Below are 19,900 nucleotides of genomic sequence, written 5' to 3' on the forward strand. Positions count from 1 at the left end.
CTCAATTTGTCTGTCATAGTTGACGTGTACATATGATGAAAATTACAGGCCTCTCTCATCTTTTTAAGTGGGAGAACTTGCACAATTGGTGGCTGACTAAATACTTTTTTTCCCCACTGTATGTGCTTTCTTGAGCAGGGCGCTGCAGGATTTCAGTCCTTCACGGCGTAGTGTGTTACCAATTGTTTTCTTGGTGACTATGGTCCCAGCTGCCTTGAGATCATTGACAAGATCCTCCCGTGTAGTTCTGGGATGATTCCTCACCGTTCTCATGATCATTGCAACTCCACGAGGTGAGATCTTGCATGGAGCCCCAGGCCGAGGGAGATTGACAGTTCTTTTGTGTTTCTTCCATTTGCGAATAATCGCACCAACTGTTGTCACCTTCTCACCAAGCTGCTTGCCGATGGTCTTGTAGCCCATTCCAGCCTTGTGTAGGTCTACAATCTTGTCCCTGACATCCTTGGAGAGCTCTTTGGTCTTGGCCATGGTGGAGTTTGGAATCTGATTGATTGATTGCTTCTGTGGACAGGTGTCTTTTATACAGGTAACAAGCTGAGATTAGGAGCACTCCCTTTAAGAGTGTGCTCCTAATCTCAGCTCGTTACCTGTATAAAAGACACCTGGGAGCCAGAAATCTTTCTGATTGAGAGTGGGTCAAATACTTATTTCCCTCATTAAAATGCAAATCAATTTATAACATTTTTGACATGGATTTTTTTGTTGTTATTCTGTCTCTCTCTGTTCAAATAAACCTACCATTAAAATTACAGACTGATCATTTCTTTGTCAGTGGGCAAACGTACAAAATCAGCAGGGGATCAAATAATTTTTTCCCTCACTGTACCATGATATTTGCACTGCTACTGAGTAAACCTCCAATTGTTCTCCACTATTCCACCTGCTAAAACCTCCCCCCATCCCAAGTTGGATTGTCGTCCCAGTGACTGGCAGACCACCCCTGTCCACCTGTATCCTGGGCCTTTGAGAGACTGGGACCCATCCTTTAAAAAGACCACACAGTGCTACCCACAGAACAGAAGCAGATTAACCATCAAAAGCTTTTCCAACGCACTCACCTCGATTGTATTGTATACAGCAATTAAAAAATATACACTACCGTTCAAAAGTTTGGGGTCACTTAGAAATGGCTTTGTTTTCGAAAGAAAAGCAATTTTTTTGTCCATTAAAATAACATCAAATTGATCAGAAATACAGCGAAAACATTGTTGATGTTGTAAATGGCTATTGTAGCTGGAAACGGCTGATTTGTAATGGAATATCTACATAGGCGTACAGAGGCCCATTATCAGCAACCATCAGTCCTGTGTTCCAATGGCACGTTGTGTTTGCTAATCCAAGTTTATAATTTTTAAATGTTTAATTGATCATTAGAAAACCCTTTTGCAATTATGTTAGCACAGCTGAAAACTGTCGTGCTGATTAAAGAAGCAATAAAACTGGCCTTCTTGAGACTAGTTGAGTATCTGCAGCATGTTCGATTACAGGCTCAAAATGGCCAGAAACAAAGAACTTTCTTCTGAAACTCGTCAGTCTATTCTTGTTCTGAGAAATGAAGGCTATTCTATGCGAGAAATTGCCAAGAAACTGAAGATCTCGTACAACGCTGTGTACTACTCCCTTCACAGAACAGCGCAAACTGGCTCTAACCAGAATTCTAAATAAATCACAGACAGTGTCACCAGCAAAGCACCCCCACACCATAACACCTCCTCCTCCTCCTTTACGGTGGGAAATACACATGCGGAGATCATCCGTTCACCCACACCGCGTCTCACAAAGACACGGCGGTTGGAACCAAAAATCTCCAATTTGGATTCCAGACCAAAGGACAGATTACCACCGGTCTAATGTCCATTGCTCGTGTTTCTTATTGGGGTCCTTTAGTAGCGGTTTCTTTGCAGCAATTCGACCATGAAAGCCTGATTTACACAGTCTCCTCTGAACAGTTGAGGTTGAGATGTGTCTGTTACTTGAAGTCTGTGAAGCATTTATTTGAGCTGCAATTTCTGAGGCTGGTAACTCTAATGAACTTATCCTCTGCAGCAGAGGTCTTCCTTTCCTGTGGTGGTCCTCATGAGAGCAAGTTTCATCATAGCGCTTGATGGTTTTTGTGACTGCACTTGAAGATACCTTCAAAGTTCTTGAAATGTTCCGTATTGACTGACCTTCATGTCTTAAAGTAATGATGGACTGTCGTTTCTCTTTGCTTATTTGAGCTGTTCTTGCCATAATATGGACTTGGTCTTTTACAAAATAGGGTTATCCTCTGTATACCAAGCCTACCTTGTCACAACACAACTGATTGGCTCAAACGCATTAAGAAGGAAAGAAATTCCACAAATTAACTTTTAACTAGGCACACCTGTTAATTGAAATTTATTCCAGGTGACTACCTCTTGAAGCTGGTTGAGAGAATGCCAAGAGTGTGCGAAGCTGTCATCAAGGCAAAGGGTGTCTACTTTGAAGAATCTCAAATATAAAATATATTTTGATTTGTTTAACGCTTTCCCGAGTCGTAGTGGGAGGACCACGCAACATTTCATTGCGTGACTCCAAATTTACTTTTATATGATGGTTATTATATAAATATTTGTGCATAAAAGCGTTTCCACTGACATTTATCGCATAATTAATTTTACCGACACAAAAAGATCCAACCTTGTTTAGTGTATTTTGTTTTGACGACATTTGGAAAGTTTACCGACAAATGTTCTGTTTCTATCAAGCCTGTCATGTACTTTACTCGCATAAAAAGGTTGGGTGGAATCCTGGTTACTGAGGACTTGTAAAGAGTAGAATCAACAACCTCTGCGTCATCAACACTGTTGCTTTGTGAGAAGGTGTTAAAGTTCACAGTTAGCCATTGACATGTAAATGTCAGCTGAAAAGTACCAGTGGCCTGGCATTGGCCTCAAGTCAGAGTAGGTCCGCTGGAGCCATGGCCCAGTGAGACATGGGTGCCAGCCCGCGTAGATGGAAACAGAAAAGTCTGAGCCTTTTGGGTAAAACAGTGGGGTAAATCCTGTATAGAAATATGCACCAATATGAACACAGGATGGGCTGGGGGCAGGGATGGAGGGATGGGGTTGATGGGTGGAAGTAGAATGGATGAAAGGATGGGTGTTATAGATAAGAGAGCAGGCGTAATGGTAGGGGATGGATGGATGCAGTATGATGGAGATGGAGATTTATTCTGTACTGAGACTGATTGTGTGTATCTCTCTTTCTCTCTACCTCTCTCTCCCTCTCTCCCTCCAGTCATCCTAAGTCCGTTTGGTCTGAACGGGACTCTGACGGGTCAGTCATTCAAGCTGTCAGACCCTCCCACCCAGAAACTGATTGAGGAGTGGAACCAGTTCTATCCCATCAGCCCCAGCTCTAAAGACAAGGACAAAGACAGCTCGCCATCGGAGGACAAGATGGAGTACATGGACTGGGAGGACGACTCGCTGGCCGCTGTGGAGGTCCTCGTCGGTAAGACTCTCTCTTGCCTAAAATTCTGCATGGATCACATACACATACTTAACCGTTAACCGTGAGTGGGTGTCTGTCTCTCTCTCCAGGTGGTGTGAGGATGGTGTACCCAGCCTGCCTGGTGCTGGTGCCCCAGTCTGACATCCCAGCCGTGGCCCCCCAGGGGTCCTCCCACTGCACCGCCGTCTACTCGGGTGTCCACCAAGTGCCTGCATCCCAACGAGACCCTGCCATCTCCTCAGTCACCCTCACGCCCCCCACCTCACCCGAGGAGGCCCAGACAGGTACAATGAGTACGTGGATAGAAAAATGTCGACCTATATTTAAATCTGTCTGTATATTATAGATTAGGTCAGCGGTCACCAATCGGTCGACCGCGATTGACTGGTCGATCTCCAAGGCATTTCTAGTCGATCGGCAAACATTTCTGTAAAAAGATAAAGCTGCGTTCCTATTTTTTATATTTGTCTCTCGCTGTTGGTGGTAGGTGCACCCGATTCAGCTGCCCTGCACGCCGTGTAAGCGAAGGGTTCCGATTTTGAACCATTTCATGTGTCTGAAGGTACAAACTCTGCCTTTCCGGCGGGCCCGGCGAGCATATCAAGTGCACTATAGGCCTACTGCTGGCCAATCGGATGGCTCAGATTACCGTATCTGTATTAACGTAGCAGGCGTAAAAGAAAGCTACAGCAAAGTTGATACTGCGAGTTTTCTAAACTTTTAAAACCATGACTAGAGAGAGTCTGTCAACGAATACAGCAAAGAACTGCTGTTTTTATGAGTGAGTTCATGTTTAAGTTCTTACTCAGCACTGTCAACACTTTATATTCAACACTTTCATAAGCCATAAAATGTGCAACCTTCCTACTTCCACTCGCGCTACAACCAGCACTGCAGCTGTAATGAATGAGTAGGTAAGTGTATCGATAGGCTTGCGTTGTTATTGCTAGCGGGTTGTGTTCTTTTTATATCGAGGAATATTTCACTTTTTCTGTTCATAGGAGTAACAACATGAATTTGGGGCAGAAATTATGCGGTGCGACTGGAGTTTCGCCATCAGCTGGAAGACGGTGTTCCCTTTTTGGTCAGTGTCAACGGAAGAAAGGGACAGCGGAGGGGCGTTGAGAGGCGGACCCTCAGTCTGCTGTTCTCTCCCTCCGCTGATGCTGACCATCAGATGCAGGCACCATCAGCCCAGTAAAATAAAAATAAAAAGCAAATTATTTGAATGTATGCTCACTCAGCTGTGCCTCAGAAGTAATACAATATCTGATCTATTACCAGTGTGATCATATAGCCTACTTCAAATTTTGAAATATAATTTTAAAAAATATCCGACAACGATGCATTGGCAGGGCAATTCAAGCAAAGCCAATATGTGGTGATAATATGGGCCTATAGCCTACTGCACAAACCTCATTGCTACTGTACTGTTTTTAATAGGTTAATGTAGCATAGGCTTACATTTTTTAAATAATGTTTACAAAAATTAGAGTGGTAGATCTCGGTTTGTATTTTGACTCAGAAAGTGATCTTGACTCAGAAAAGGTTGGTGACCACTGGATTAGGTAAATATGATATATCATATTTCATAAATCATATTGTAATAGATTATATATATCTGGAGAGTTGCTGTGACATATGTCCCTCATACATGGGCGCCTGACTTTGTCTGAAAGTGGGGGTGCAAATTGCAAAAAATAAAATAGAATAACACATTTTACAATATTTTTTGGGGGGCATATTTAAAATAATTTCCTGCAATTTTACACTGTTTCTTCACAGGGGGTATCCATATTTATAAACATAAAACAATTTTTCTTAGGTTTTGCCACAATAAATTATACTGAAAATCTGTTTTAATGACTAGATTACTAATCTACTCCCTTCCCTGAAAATCCCACCCACAATAATTAATTGACAGGTCTGAAACCCTACCAACCCTGTGACTCACAAACATCCCACCCCCTTCCTTGAAAACCCCACCCATAGGGATTGATTGACAGGTCTGAAACCCTACCAACTCTGTGACTCACACAAGTATCCTGCTCCTCCCCTGTCAATTCCACCCACAGTGATCGATTCACAGGCAAAACTATTAAGAATGTGGCCAAGGTAATGCATGACAATGAGGAAATGAAAACGAAAATGGGAGGAATAATATTGTTTTACCCAATAAGAATTATAATGTTTTACTTGGTAGGTTAAGAAAAAGCATTGTTAAATTGCACATTAAGTTATCATTTTCTTTTTGTCACAAATAACAGAATCACAATAATGTAATACAATGACAAATGTTAATTTTTGTATTTTATTTATTTCTCTATATGGCAGTGTTATCTGTTAGGGGATTGAAAAACAACTGTTAACTTGGAAATGCATTATCACATATACCATTTCTTGGCAGCAATTTATATCCATAAATTGCGGCCCCGAATCTGCAATAAAAACAATAAAATGTAGCTCCGGTAATATGGGTCATATTTGAATGGTTTGGTCTAGAGCAGGGGTCACCAATCTTTTCTTTAATATGAGCTACTTCATACTATTTTGTTTTCACGAGTTACTCATATACAGCCTGCATATTTTGTTATTGTGTAGGTCTAATTTGATGAATAGAAACAAAGAACAGCACTGCATACAAAATGTAATTGTGTTTTGGTTCTTAAAACCACACATTTTGAACAAAAATCTATCTACTATAGCCTACCTTTTTAAGATGAAATGGTTTTACATTTGATCAAATCTGTAGCCTGCAGTTATTGTAATTCTTTTTAATAGTTTCAAGTAATGTCACATGCACAAGTACAGTAAAATGCCTTTCTTGCAAACTCAAAACCCAACAATGCAATAATCAATAACAATGTATTACTAGAAGAAAACACATGAGAAATAAGAATAGGAAATATGAAATACACAATAAAGTAAGTAAGTTAGCATGCTATATACAGGAAATGTTTAAAAAGTCAGTTCCAATAGCATATTTACATGTGCAGGGATACTGGAGTGATGGAGGTAGATATGTATAGGGGTAAGGGGACTAGGCAACAGGATATAAGATAAACAGAGTAGCAGCAGCTTGTATGTGAGTGGGTGTGCGGGTGTGTAGAGTCAGTATAAATGTATGTGCATATTATGTGTGAGTGAGCAAATTATGGAGTGACAGTGTGTGTAGGGCCCTGTGAGTGTGCATAGAGACAGTGCAAAGGTTGAAATAAAAAGTCAAAAAGATACAAGGTTAACTCAGATAGTCCGTGTAGATATTTTGTTAGCTATTTATCAGTCGTATTACCTGGGGATAGAAGCTGTTCAAGAGCCTGTTGGTGTCAGACTTAACAGTGTCCTTTAAAACAACAAACCACAGTGAGTAGGCTACATATTTGAATTGTGAAGAAACAGAATAATCATGAAAAATATGAGGAATAACAAAAGTGTAGTCTCAGAAAACACACTACTTGACCATTACGCTTTTTTTGACGCAACGAGGGTAGAAATGGCTTATTTGGTCGATATTACCTACCAAGCAAAGCAGAGCTGTTTTATCAATGTACAAATATCCTGTACTTTTTCATTTTGTGCATACAGACAGCTTGGCTACATTGCAGGGGTTGGAACCGGTATTTTGTTTGTGGAACAGAATCAGAACCGCGTAAGTGACCTATACTGTTCAGAAAAGTTGTTTTAAAAGCATGGGAAGCAGTTAATAATGTTATTTTATATTCCGGGCATTTTTTTCCAGTCCCACAAAAAACGCAACAAACCGCCTATGCAAAGCCCTCACTCTGTCACTCAGAAACATTCCAGTGTCTGCCTGCCAGCTGAAAATCTTTGCCAGTGTGTGCTTGTGTAGGCTACCACCCCCTCCCCCGCCGAAGCATAGTCTACTGTAGCCTACTGATGTTACAAGCGTGATTCAGAAATTAGGAAGATAGATTTTTAATTAGAGAATAATGGATTAACTTTTTAAATGCTAGTTAATGATACTATAGTTATCACGTTTCACATTGGTTTTATTAACTAAAAAAATGTTTTATTTAAATTCTGGTGCCGCTCTGCACACACAAGCTTGTTAGCTAGCTAGCTAGCTTTCGTCCAAAGTTAAGCCAACTCTCTGAAGTTCAATGACATTCAAAGTTCCTTCATAGAAGCTGCACCTCTGTAGGTATAATTCAGTCAGCCTAATTCAGATAATGCATGTCATAACAACAAGATGCCCAGCGTTTCAAGCCAAGCCTCCTCCTCCATGCTCTCTTGCTCTCTCCCCACCCACAAAACTTCTATCACATCTCGCGCCCTACACTTGTCTGTCCAATGCATGTAAATAGCTTGCCCCTCCATAGCAAGCTGCTCTATCTGCACTGATTGGTTAAGTAATTTAATGTTGAGCTAAATGTTAAAAAACATTGATTTTAGAGGGGAAAAAAAGAAAGAAGAATGGTTCTGTTCAGAACAACTGGCCTTGTGGTTAGAGTGTCCGCCCTGAGATTGGAAGGCCGAGTCATACAAAAGAATGGGACCTGATTCGTCTCTGCTTGGCACTCAGCATTAAGGAGATAGATTGGGGGTAAGGCCCTGCGATAGACTAGCGTCCTGTCCAGTTGGTGTACTTGTACATCAAGCTGCCTCGCGCTACAGAAACAGGAGATAGGCTCCTGCCTTATGAGCCGTTCCGGCTCACACAAGCCAAGGCTCGTGCAAGGCTACTTACAGTACGTACTTACTCAGAACGAAAAGATTGGAAAGTAATTTGGGTTCCAACCCCTACTACATTGTAACCGCGAAGCGGCCATGATGCGCTCGCATATGGGGCTCAGCCCGGACTGTTACATTTGTAACTGAGTGAAAACATTTTAACGATGTGATTGAACTGATTGACGTTGGGAAAATAGATAGCAAAAAAGCAGAATGGTGTTAAATGCCTGTAAACAGCTTGTGGATAATTTCCCCCCCAAAAATTGTATCATCTAATATTAGGCCTACTGATTATTTCTCAGTATCTACTTTGCGAGCTACTCATTGACAGCCCGCGAGCTGCTGGACATGCAGTTTCTCATGAGAATCTCAATTGCATACTCCTCACGTCATCTCCTCGCTTCCTTCTCAAAACCCATTGGATGAGAAAGCCAGAGGTCCCTCCCCTCTGACCTTCTCCAATGGGTTTTGAGAAGGAGGCGAGGAGAGAGGAGAGAGGACACAAGCAACTGAGATTCTCCCAGAGACTGAGATACAGCGAAGCCTAATCAGACATGCCCGTGCTCATCATGGTTTTTACAGGCAAAGTGAAATGACAAAATTTGCTTGTGTTGCATGCCGCTCAAATGATATGTAACAACACCCTGAGTGCATCGGACATGAAACAACGATATGAATGTAACAACAGCGCAACAAAATAGACAAAAAGACCAGTGGTGCAACTAGTGATTTCTAACTGCACTGTACCAAAACAGTGGCGAGCGGGAGCGAAGCAAAACTTTAGAGTGGGCAAAACCATTTATCTTACGGCGACGGGGGGAGGGGGTGCAAAATGCAATCTTTTAATTAATTATATAGTGTATAAAATGGCCATATCTATTTTAATACAGACTAGCTCAAAACATTACTAATCATTGAAAATTACCCAATGGATCAGGATACTTTTCTGGTAAAAAAACAAATTGAGGTGCAAAAACATACACTACCGTTCAAAAGTTTGGGGTCACTTAGAAATGTCCTTGTTTTCCATGAAAACATACATGAAATTAGTTTGAATAGGAAATATAGCAAAATGCATAGGAAATGTAGTCATTGACAAGGTTAGAAATAATGATTTTTAATAGAAATAATAAGTGTGTCCTTCAAACTTTGCTTTCGTCAAAGTATCCTCCATTTGCAGCAATTACAGCCTTGCAGACCTTTGGCATTCTAGTTGTCAATTTGTTGATGTAATCTGAAGAAATTTCACCCCATGCTTCCTGAAGCACCTCCCACAAGTTGGATTGGCTTGATGGGCACTTCTTACGTACCATACGGTCAAGCTGCTTCCACAACAGCTCAATAGGGTTGAGATCCGGTGACTGTGCTGGCCACTCCATTATAGACAGAATACCAGCTGACTGCTTCTTCCCTAAATAGTTATTGCATAGTTTGGAGCTGTGCTTTGGGTCATTGTCCTGTTGTAGGAGGAAATTGGCTCCAATCAAGCGCCGTCCACAGGGTATGGCATGGCGTTGCAAAATGGAGTGATAGCCTTCCTTCTTCAAGATCCCTTTTACCTGTACAAATCTCCCACTTTACCACCACCAAAGCACCCCCAGACCATCACATTGCCTCTACCATGCTTGACAGATGGCATCAAGCACTCCTCCAGCATCTTTTCATTTGGTCTGCGTCTCACAAATATTCTTCTTTGTGATCCGAACACCTCAAACTTCGATTTGTCTGTCCATAACACTTTTTTCCAATCTTCCTCTGTCCAGTGTCTGTGTTATTTTGCCCATCTTAATCTTTTATTTTTATTGGCCAGTCTGAGATATGGCTTTTTCTTTGCAACTCTGCCTAGAAGGTCAGCATCCCGAAGTCACCTCTTCACTGTTGACATTGAGACTGGTGTTTTGCGGGTACTATTTAATGAAGCTGCCAGTTGAGGACCTGTGAGGCGTCTGTTTCTCAAACTAGACACTCTAATGTATTTGTCCTCTTGCTCAGTTGTGCACCGGGGCCTCCCACTCCTCTTTCTATTATGGTTAGAGCCAGTTTGCGCTGTTCTGTGAAGGGAGTAGCACATTAGAGGCTGCTGCTGCCTATTGAAATCACTGGCCACTTTAAGAAATGGAACACTAGTCACTTTAATAATGTTTACAGTCACTTTAATAATGTTTACATATCTTGCACTACTCATCTCATATGTATATACTGCATTATATTCTATAATATTCTACTGTATCTTAGTCCATGCCGCTCTGTCATTGCTTGTCCATATATGTATATTTTCTTAAATTCCATTCCTTACTAGTTTTTGTGTGTATTAGGTATATGTTGTGAAATTGTTAGATATTACTTGTTAGATATTACTGCACTGTCGGAGCTAGAAGCACAAGCATTTCGCTACACCCGCTATAACATCTGCTAAACACGGATATGTGATAAATATAATTTGATTTGATTTGATTTGATTTGATTTACACAGCGTTGTATGAGATCTTCAGTTTCTTGGCAATTTCTCGCATGGAATAGCCTTAATTTCTGAGAACAAGAATAGACTGACGAGTTTCAGAAGAAAGTTATTTGTTTCTGGCCATTTTGAGCCTGTAATCGAACCCACAATTGCTGATGCTCCAGATACTCAACTAGTCTCAAGAAGGCCAGTTTTATTGCTTCTTTAATCAGCACAACCGTTTTCAGCTGTGCTAACATAATTGCAAAATGGTTTTCTAATGATCAATTAGCCTTTTAAAATGATAAACTTGGATTAGCAAACACAACATGCCATTGGAACACAGGACTGATGGTTGCTGATAATGGGCCTCTGTATGCCTATGTAGATATTCCATAAAAAATCAGCCATTTTCAGCTACAATAGCCATTTATAACATTAACAATGTCTACACTGTATTTCTGATCTATTTTATTTTATTTTAATGCACACAAAAATGATTTTCTTTCGAAAACAAGGACATTTCTTAATGACCCCAAACTTTTGAATGGTAGTGTATGCTTGCACCTCTATTTTAAAAGAGGGGAGGCAGCTGCTCAGTTTGCTCAATTGCTCAGGTGCCTATGCCCCCATATAGTGTGCAGTGGTCAAGAGGTGTGTTGTCAAAGCTGGTTATTGTAGGACAATAAGTATTGTCACTTGTGGTTTGGTGAGCCGATTCTTAACCTCTCCCTCCCATTCCTCCCTCCCCCAGTGGACTCCCAGTCGGCTCTGAAGTGGGTGAAGATGTCGTCGGCTGTGGACGGCTTCAGTGTGGACAGCACCGGTCACCACGGGGGGAAGATCCCTCACAGGCTAGCCAGCCAGGTGGTGGAGAGGGTCTGGCAGGAGTGCAATATCAACAGAGCTCAGAACAAGTACGTCTGTCTCTGCTACTGTCTCAGGACGCACACACTCTCAACCAAAGCCCTAGAAGAAGTAGAGTTGCTATAGGCGTTAGAGCTGCACAATATGGGCAAAATATCCAATCTCAATTTTTTTACCAAATATCGTGATTGCGATTTGACTTGCGATATAGATCAAAACACTTTTGGAATCATAGAAATTAAATGATTTATATTAAGAAGCAAAGTGGAAAGCAGCATCGTTCTTGTTTGGAGCAATCTGTTGACAGCATTTGACCTAACAGAACAGCATGCAAACTTCTTATGAATCTAACAGCGAGGAGAAGGAATTGAGTGGCAGAAGGCGGGGATTGGTGTATGTGGGAAGCTGCCGCAAGAGGAGAAAGGGAGAGAGACGACAAATGGAGTAAACTATAAAAACGGACGTTACACATGGCTGAATGGCATTTAAAATATTGCATGAGATATAGAGCTCTTGCATTATGGATATTTTGTACATGTCAATATTACGATTTCGATCTGAATTCGATTAATTGTGCAGCCCTAACAGGCGTACACAAACACATGGTCACACACACTGTCAACAAGCACATGCTCACACACATACATGTTTACCACACCATAGACCCACTCAACGAAGCCTAGAGGGAATATGCAGTATCTACCACAACGTGTGCACGCGCGTTGTGGTAGATATTGCCTAACATGTTTGTCAAATAACAGGCACATGCCTTCACAATGACGCTTCATTTACCAAATTGATATTTTAGAGAAGTATAGTAAGAAAGTAATGGACAAATGGTTCATGTTTTGACTCAATGGTTGTGTGTGTTGTCCAGGCGTAAATTCTCAGCGACAGCCAACGGTACCTGTGAGGAGGAGCTGATGGAGAAAGTAGGGGCCTGGGACTTTGTAGAATCAACACACAGGTCAAACTGCAACTGCTCCAGGTAAATGATGCATGATGTTTGTTTATTGGTTTATTTGTGTTCCTCTGGTCTAGGACCTGTACCCTAAGCCCTCTGTAAGTTGATATACTTCTAGTTTCTTGTGTAGACACAAGCTTGCCTTTTAAGGAAGTCTTACTCATTGGATGTCTTACTCAGCAAAACAACATTCGACACGTCAGTCTAAAATGTGAGATGTATTTTAATCTCAATACATATGACATTCATCTCTATTTGTCTGTTAAGTGACAACCCTGTCAGGGTTCAAAAGTAGTGCACTATGTAGGGAATTGGGTGTCATTTAGGACACAGTGGGAGAGACCCAGGGGCCAGTCCGACCTCTAGAAGGCCTGCTCTAAAAATGGAGAGTGTCTGTAGCCCCTAATGTTGACAAATGATCTGCGTCTAGAATGGGTTATTGTGTGGATGTGAGGTTGACTGTGGCAAGGCTGTTTCTGTTTGGGGTTGGGACACAGACAGACAATATCACATCCCTGTGTGCGTGTGTGCACGCCTGTGTGTGTGCACGAGCATGTGTGTGTTCTCTCTGAAGGGGAAAGGCTGCAGTCAGCATGTCCCGCTGCTGTCTCCTGGCAGACACACACACAGCGGCTAAAACACACGTCACGCTGCAGCTCGCACTGAAATAGCTGCTTGACACTGCACCTTTATGCTCTCGCTCTGGGAGTTTGCTTTGTGTATGTGTGTGTGTTTTTGCTCGAGGAGCACTTTCACTATAGATAGGGGGAGACCCTTGCTCGCCACTGGTGGTGTGAGGGAAGGCAGGCTGTGTACAGGGACGCAGTGGGAGAGACCCAGAGGCCAGTCTGACCTCTAGAAGACCTGTTTAGGGAGATGGATGCTCTAAAAATGTAGAGTGTCTGTAGAGCCTAATGTTTACAAATGATCTGCTGCGTCTAGAGTGGGTTAATGTGTGGATGTGAGAACTGACTTTGGGGAAGTCTGGCTAGAGCTGTTAATTGGTTGGAGGGAACCTGGAGCAGGGGTTCTCAAACTTTTTTGGGCTTGGGACACCTTTTGTGATAGCAAATTCATCAGAGACCCCCTCATAATCAGAACACCAACTCTAGTGAGAGAAAAATAGCATACAAGGAGTTTTACTATGACTTTGGCAGTGCATGGCTGGATGAACCAAGCCCTGGGAAGGAACATTTTAAAGGCCCATCTCTTAGCATTGGAGAAAAATTGTTGCAGTTTTCAAGCAGATTTTCTGCAATTCTACACATTTTGTCATGGGGCAGAGAATTTTTTTGTTGTTGCAGCTTTAAAGCTAATATCCTGCAATTCAAAAGAATTGAAAAAGAAAACTGTATGTTTTAAAGCTTAAATTACAGTGCATTTATGTAAATACAAGAAGTATTGAGTTGAAAAATGTATTATTGGTGGAGTAATGTGGATACCAATATCCCTGTGAGCCTCCCAGGCCTATTTTCCTGTGTTTTATATATATTTCCACACTATGAGGTTGGAATAATACTTTGAAATTGTGAAAATGATGATAATGCCCTTTTAGTGTACGAGCTGTTTGAAAAGACAGCCTGACATTTCCACCTGTTTTGGTGGGAGTGAGTTTTGGCCTTCCATGGTGACATCACCATACAGTAAATTAGTTAATTGACCAATAAGAAAGACAGTTCCAAACCTCTCTGCCAATAAAAGCACATTTTCAGTTTTCCCCTCTACACTCAAACAACTCATAGACAGTCTTAGCAAAATCCTTGCTTGAGAAATTGCTATTTTCTAAGAAGCTATTTTTATTTATTTCTGACCATTTTAATTTAAAACAATCACAGTAAGGTACTTAATTGTTATCCAGATTTGATATTAAGATAAAAACGGCTGCATTGGACCTTTAAGAACATAAATTGTAGATAATAATTATTAATTATTATATAATTAATAAAGTATTGTATTACACCCTCTAAACTTATTCCACAGATCCCTTGGCCAAAATTGGTTTAATCTGTTGTTGTTATATAGTAATATTCATGAAAACTAATTAAATGTAAAGAAAGAAAAAAATGTTTTTTGAGAACCCCTGACCTAGACTACTGGAGGTGACATTGAAAAGGGAATTCCTGTGTGTGCAGCACAAATTCTAATGGCCATCGGCTTGGCCGTAGGAAGTTGTTTGTGTGTGTGTGTGTCTGTGAGAGTGTTAGTGTTTACCCACTCCGCATATTGTTTTTGCTGCGTCTTGCCTGCTGACAGTTAAGCAGCAGGGTTCTATTATAATCCTGTGAAGTAGTGCGAAGGACAACAGCTACCTCACTCCCTCAACATGCTGCCTGCTCCACAACCACAAGAGCAACCTGCGATTACCATGCTGACAGACCACCGGCCAAATAACATCCCAGTGCCCCCTCTAGCCGACCTGACCCTGAGTATACCCCCCTCATCCCCCTCCTCCCTCCACAGCCACTAGCCAGTGTCATAGACTGGCTTTGGATTTATTGCTCCTCGGTCCCCTTACAGTGAAACATGAGGTAACTTAGTGGCCGCCTGTCCCCTGGCCTAGACTGGGGACAGTGTGTGTGTTTGAGTGTTGACAGCGGAGGTGGAGGTGGTGGTATGCACTGGGCCAGGGGCAGTAGTAGCAGACAGGCTGGTTAGCAGGGGAGTGTGACTCAGCCAGGCCTTTATGGGGTCTGGTCACACGACAGCCTAGAGGGCTTTGGGGGCCTGAGGGCTGGGGACCACCACAACACATTCTAGACCATTTAAACCCAACCAGAAACAGGTCTCCTTCCCACCTGGGTCATGTTCAGTAGGGCACACATGCTTCACTCAGTTTTCTCCCCAATAAACACAGCGTTGGGGGAATGCTCTATTCTAGTGGGTGTGAGCTAGACAAGATGCATGGTTTGGGTTGTGGTTAGGAGGCCAATAGAATGCAGAATAATAACATCAGTTTAAAATGTTTGTTAGAGTAGCATCAGCATGACATGAGGAGTTTATTAGATTTGAGAGGAACTCATTTGTTCACTTAATTGATTCCGTGCTTCATCCAGATAAGGCCATGCCAGATTGGTCCTTTGACTGGCTACATTGACTTTTAACACAAATCAAATGGGAAAGTAGGAAGTGAAAGATCAACAGTTTACTATATGTAATTGGGAATAAAAGTAATGAATGTGTTTCATACTATTTTGTCAATATAAATCAGCATTAAATATATTTTCAATATAAATCAGCATTAAATATGAATTCAATATAAATGTGCATAAATGCATAAATCTCATACACCTGACTTTGAGTCTGAATTTAAATGTTCTATAGATCAGTTTGTTCTTGGTAATTGATTGAGCTAGATCAGTGTTGCTGCTCAACAATGGTTATTGAGCTAATGAATGCACAACCTTAACACAGGTGAACGAATGGCATTATTATTTGTTTATTTATGTCTTGCAGTGAGACATGTAAATGACATGCTTTCTCTTCCTCTGTTTCCTCCCAGGCATAAAGCCCTGAAACAGCGAGGTGGCAGCACCCCGGGCCAGCCCCAGTCAGCAGGTCAGCCCACCCACACCCAGCCACCCACGAAGCACAAGGCTGGGGGTGACAAGCCAGAGAAGAGCGACAAGCAGACCAAGAGGCCGCAGACACCCTTCCACCACCGCAGCGCTGCCTGCGACAACGTTACCATGGAGACGAAGGTGGCGGGCCAGAGGCTGGCCATGAGGGCCCAGCAGGTGGGGGGTCGCTTCCCTGGCCTCCGCCCTGCCGACGGTGTCACCAAACCCCCCCAGCTGCACGACGGAGGGGTGGGTAGCGCCGGTGGTTCCTCAGAGATGACAGGTTCTCCCCAGCCCCCTCCCCTCAGCCCCCACCCCTGTGAGCGCGACAGAGGAGAGGAGACAGGGGACGGCTCTTTGAAGAACCCCTCCACCCCCCACAGCCAACACTTCTACCAGCCGCCCCCGGAGCCCTGCCTGGCAGAGCAGAAGGGTGGCGAGGGGGACCCCCGTGGACTGGATGGCCTGGCCCAGCACTTCCACCACCCCCACACGGCCTACCCACCCGAGACCCTGGAGCCCACCGTGTACGTAGGCTCTGCAGTCAACCTGGAGGAGGACGGCTCTCCGGCGCCATGGAGGTTCTTCAACCTGCCCAGGAGGAAAGAGGCCGCGATACCCACGCCAACGCTGCCTGGGGACAAGCTGAGGGACAGGGAGAGAGACGAGGCATCGGGAGGACAGGAGGTGGTGTCTGTCACTGAGTGAGTGTCTATCCCCGTTCATTAATTCTTATCTCCCCATTATTTTAACCACTCAACACCCACTATTGCCCATAGAGGGTGCTAGAGGCCCCCAGCCATTTACTGACTCACTGGCCATCCAACCCTCCCTCCCTTCCCATCACCCCCTCTGGCATACAGACAGACGGGCCCCTTTTTGAGTACCTCCAACATTCTAGAAAAAAAAGTGATTGAAAGAGCAGTGATGCACAACCGGGCCTCCCCTCCCTCCCCCTGCCTTAGAATGTTCTGTGGTGGTGCTGAGCGCACACGGCATGTTCATCTCTCGCTATGTGCCCTTTTGACATCACTAATGTGCATGGCCAGCACTGCGGCAGAGACTGGAGAGAGCTTATTGATCCCCCCAACACACACACACACAAACACACACAGGGCCCCAGAGATGGAGGGATAGAGGTAGGGTTATATAAATAAATGGATCCATCTACGCCCTCTCCATTACAACTCCCCCTACTTCCTTCCTCTCCACCCTGAACACGTGAAGGAGGGTGGCATCTTCGAAGTCTTGATGTCAGAGCAGAGGTGTCGCTTCACTGAGAGAGGGAGAATATAGAAGTGGACTCGAGGGAGCAGAAAGGGATGTAGAGGGAGAGAGGGATGGAAAGAGAGACAGAGACATGCTGAGATGGACTATGGATGGGTGGGCCCGGAGAGCAGGCAGGCAGGCTAGCCGTCCGTCCGGGCCGAGCAGTGGCGGTCTTGGGAATTATCGGAGGGGTTATGCAATTTCAGGGATGGATGCTGGACAGTGCTGTGGGCAGGGCTATGGACTGCAGGGCTATTCTGGTGCGGAGAGAGGTGGGGAGGGAGGGAGGGAGGGAGTAATCCTGGCGGCCGGGAAGCAGCTCTGAATGGCTGCTAATCTCTGGCTGGGGCCACTGCGCACTGTCACCTCGCATCACAGCCTGGCCGGAGAGAGGGAGGGAAAGAGAGAGAGAGAGAGAGAGAAGGGACCTACATGAGCTCCCTCCCCCTCCCCTTCCCCCTCCCCTTCCCCCTCCCCTTCCCCCTCCCCCTCAGAGGGCCCCAGCGGGGCTCATTCAGTCTAGTAACATCTGAACAACAACATCAACAACTGGAATACAGGCCCATAGTCAATAAAAAATTATTCACAGATTACATTGAAAAAGAGACATGAATAGCAACGGATTAAAATGTTATCATATGCTCTACCTCCCCACAATGTTGATAGATGATCTGCACAGCCATATTTATTTTATTTAACATATAACCCATATAGGCCTAAACAAACAGCATAACTGCATCCCACTCTGTTATCAGTAAATTACTGTACTCTGTAACCCTATTTGTCATAATGAATATTCTGTCCCCTCACCCTGTCCCCTGTTCCCAGGTTGATGGCCACATCCAAGCGGCCTCTGAAGGTGTCTGAGGAGCGCGTGCAGATGTACATTCAGCGGAGGAACCAGTACCTGGCCGCCGCCATCACCGATGACGACCACGAGCCCGAGGTGGATCCCTACGCCTTCGAGGACGGGGATGTCAAGTTCTCCTTCTCCGACAAGAAGGACAAGACGGGTGGCGAACGCCAGCCCGGGAAGAAACACAAGGTAGGGCTAAAGTTACAACTTGATCAACTGGGGGCGGCAGGCAGGCTAGTGGTTAAGATTAACCGAAAGGTCGCTGGTTTGAATTTTATGATGTACCCTTGAGCAAGACACTTAAACCTAATTTCTCCTGTAAGTCGCTCTGGATAAGAGCGTCTGCTAAGTGACTAAAATGTACATTTAAAAATGTAACTAACTGTAAGTCGCTCTGGATAAGAGCGTCTGCTAAATGACGTAAATGTAATGTAAATGTAACTGGGGCGGCTGAGAAAAATCCTTTCCTCTCCTCGCTGCTGCCTCCAACCTGCCACTGTTTGTGACGTCCTTTAGGGTCAGGAAGCAGGAAGGGTTTGGTTTAGGGTGACAAGATAAGGCGTCAGCAATCCTGCACTGTAAATGTGTCATTAGCTGTATTCCGCCCTCTTTTTTCCACCAAATCTACTGCTCAGGAAGCCAGCTCCAGCTCCCATTGTTATCCCATCAGAGAGATGCCAAAATAGTTTGACGCCCTTTTAATTTATCTGCCCCACCTCTCACTCTCGCTCTACTACCCTGTGGGCTCAGTCTTGTCTTAAAATTGTTTCTCTGTTTCTAAACCTGGACCACCTGTTAGCTGTGGAAACGCCGCCAGCACTAAGGGGAGAGCAGGGGGAGGACAGGGGGGAGTGTGTGGGGATGGTAGTGAGCTGCCTGGCAGTCAGCCTCCCTGGCCCTGCCTGCTTCCCTGCCTGTCTGCCTTTGAGGCTGCATGTCTGCAGCAGGCTGGCGTGGAGGAGGAGTGATGCGCTAGGCTGGCTGGGGCTTTAACAGGCCAAATAAACCTGGCTCACTGAACCGTGCATTTTTAAAATAGCTTTTTTGTTTTATTTCACGAGGGCTGCTGAGATTTTTTCTTCTCCCTTGTGTGTGTGTGGTATTGTACTGTGTGTTTGTATGTGTGGTATTGTACTGTGTGCAGTTGCTGCTGCGCTGCTTCTATAACAGGAGGTCCCCCAGTGGCCACTATGAGCAGTGGAGCCACAGTCTGCTGAGCGCTCGGTGTGTTACCTCAGCTACCTCCTCCCCCCTTGGTCATGCTTCACACTCCATTGATGACGCTGCAAAGTGACAGCCTATCTTTTGTGCACTTTTATGTGTGTGTTCATGAGTGGGTGTGTGCCATAGACTTTCTAGGCAGTGCTATTTGCCAAATTGGTTTATGTTCCCCACCCCCTGAGTTGTCTGTGTGTGTTCAGGAGGTTGGCATGCTGTCAAAGCTCCAAACGTGCTCTAGTTGAACCACTAGAAACCCCTGCCTATGAAACAATACAGCACCCTCACTTACCAGTGGAGCCGGGCGTACAGCAGCAGCAGAGAAAACATGGGGCACAATATGAACACCACACTGACTGCCTCTACTATATGTTGTTCAGTGGCTACAGGCTCCTCTCCTCTGCTTTACAACGAGGTCGCCATGTCATTAGTGCTTCCGCGTCCGCATTATTTGGAGTGAAATGGTAGAGCCAGGACCTTTTGAATACGTGCCTGACCCCTCGGGGTGGGGGGGTGGGGAGAAGGAACGAGAGAGGACT

At 44.1% G+C, this 19,900-nt stretch overlaps 1 protein-coding gene across 2 annotated transcripts in view; it reads left to right on the forward strand.

Moving 5' to 3' along the window:
- Positions 1 to 19,900, forward strand: part of LOC121579767 (mediator of RNA polymerase II transcription subunit 13-like) — a 144,990-nt gene that overhangs the window by 102,978 nt on the left and 22,112 nt on the right. Inside the window, exons 5-10 of one of the 2 annotated variants that reach the window (XM_045224291.1) lie at positions 3,283 to 3,498; positions 3,588 to 3,791; positions 11,385 to 11,547; positions 12,375 to 12,485; positions 15,961 to 16,722; positions 18,116 to 18,332. In XM_045224291.1, coding sequence (XP_045080226.1) covers positions 3,283 to 3,498; positions 3,588 to 3,791; positions 11,385 to 11,547; positions 12,375 to 12,485; positions 15,961 to 16,722; positions 18,116 to 18,332 — 1,673 coding nt within the window. The remainder of the gene's footprint in view (positions 1 to 3,282; positions 3,499 to 3,587; positions 3,792 to 11,384; positions 11,548 to 12,374; positions 12,486 to 15,960; positions 16,723 to 18,115; positions 18,333 to 19,900) is intronic. The other variant, XM_045224292.1, reaches the window with a different exon arrangement.

This window comes from Coregonus clupeaformis, chromosome 13, assembly GCF_020615455.1.
Source record: "Coregonus clupeaformis isolate EN_2021a chromosome 13, ASM2061545v1, whole genome shotgun sequence".
In the NCBI taxonomy this organism is placed as follows: domain Eukaryota; kingdom Metazoa; phylum Chordata; class Actinopteri; order Salmoniformes; family Salmonidae; genus Coregonus; species Coregonus clupeaformis.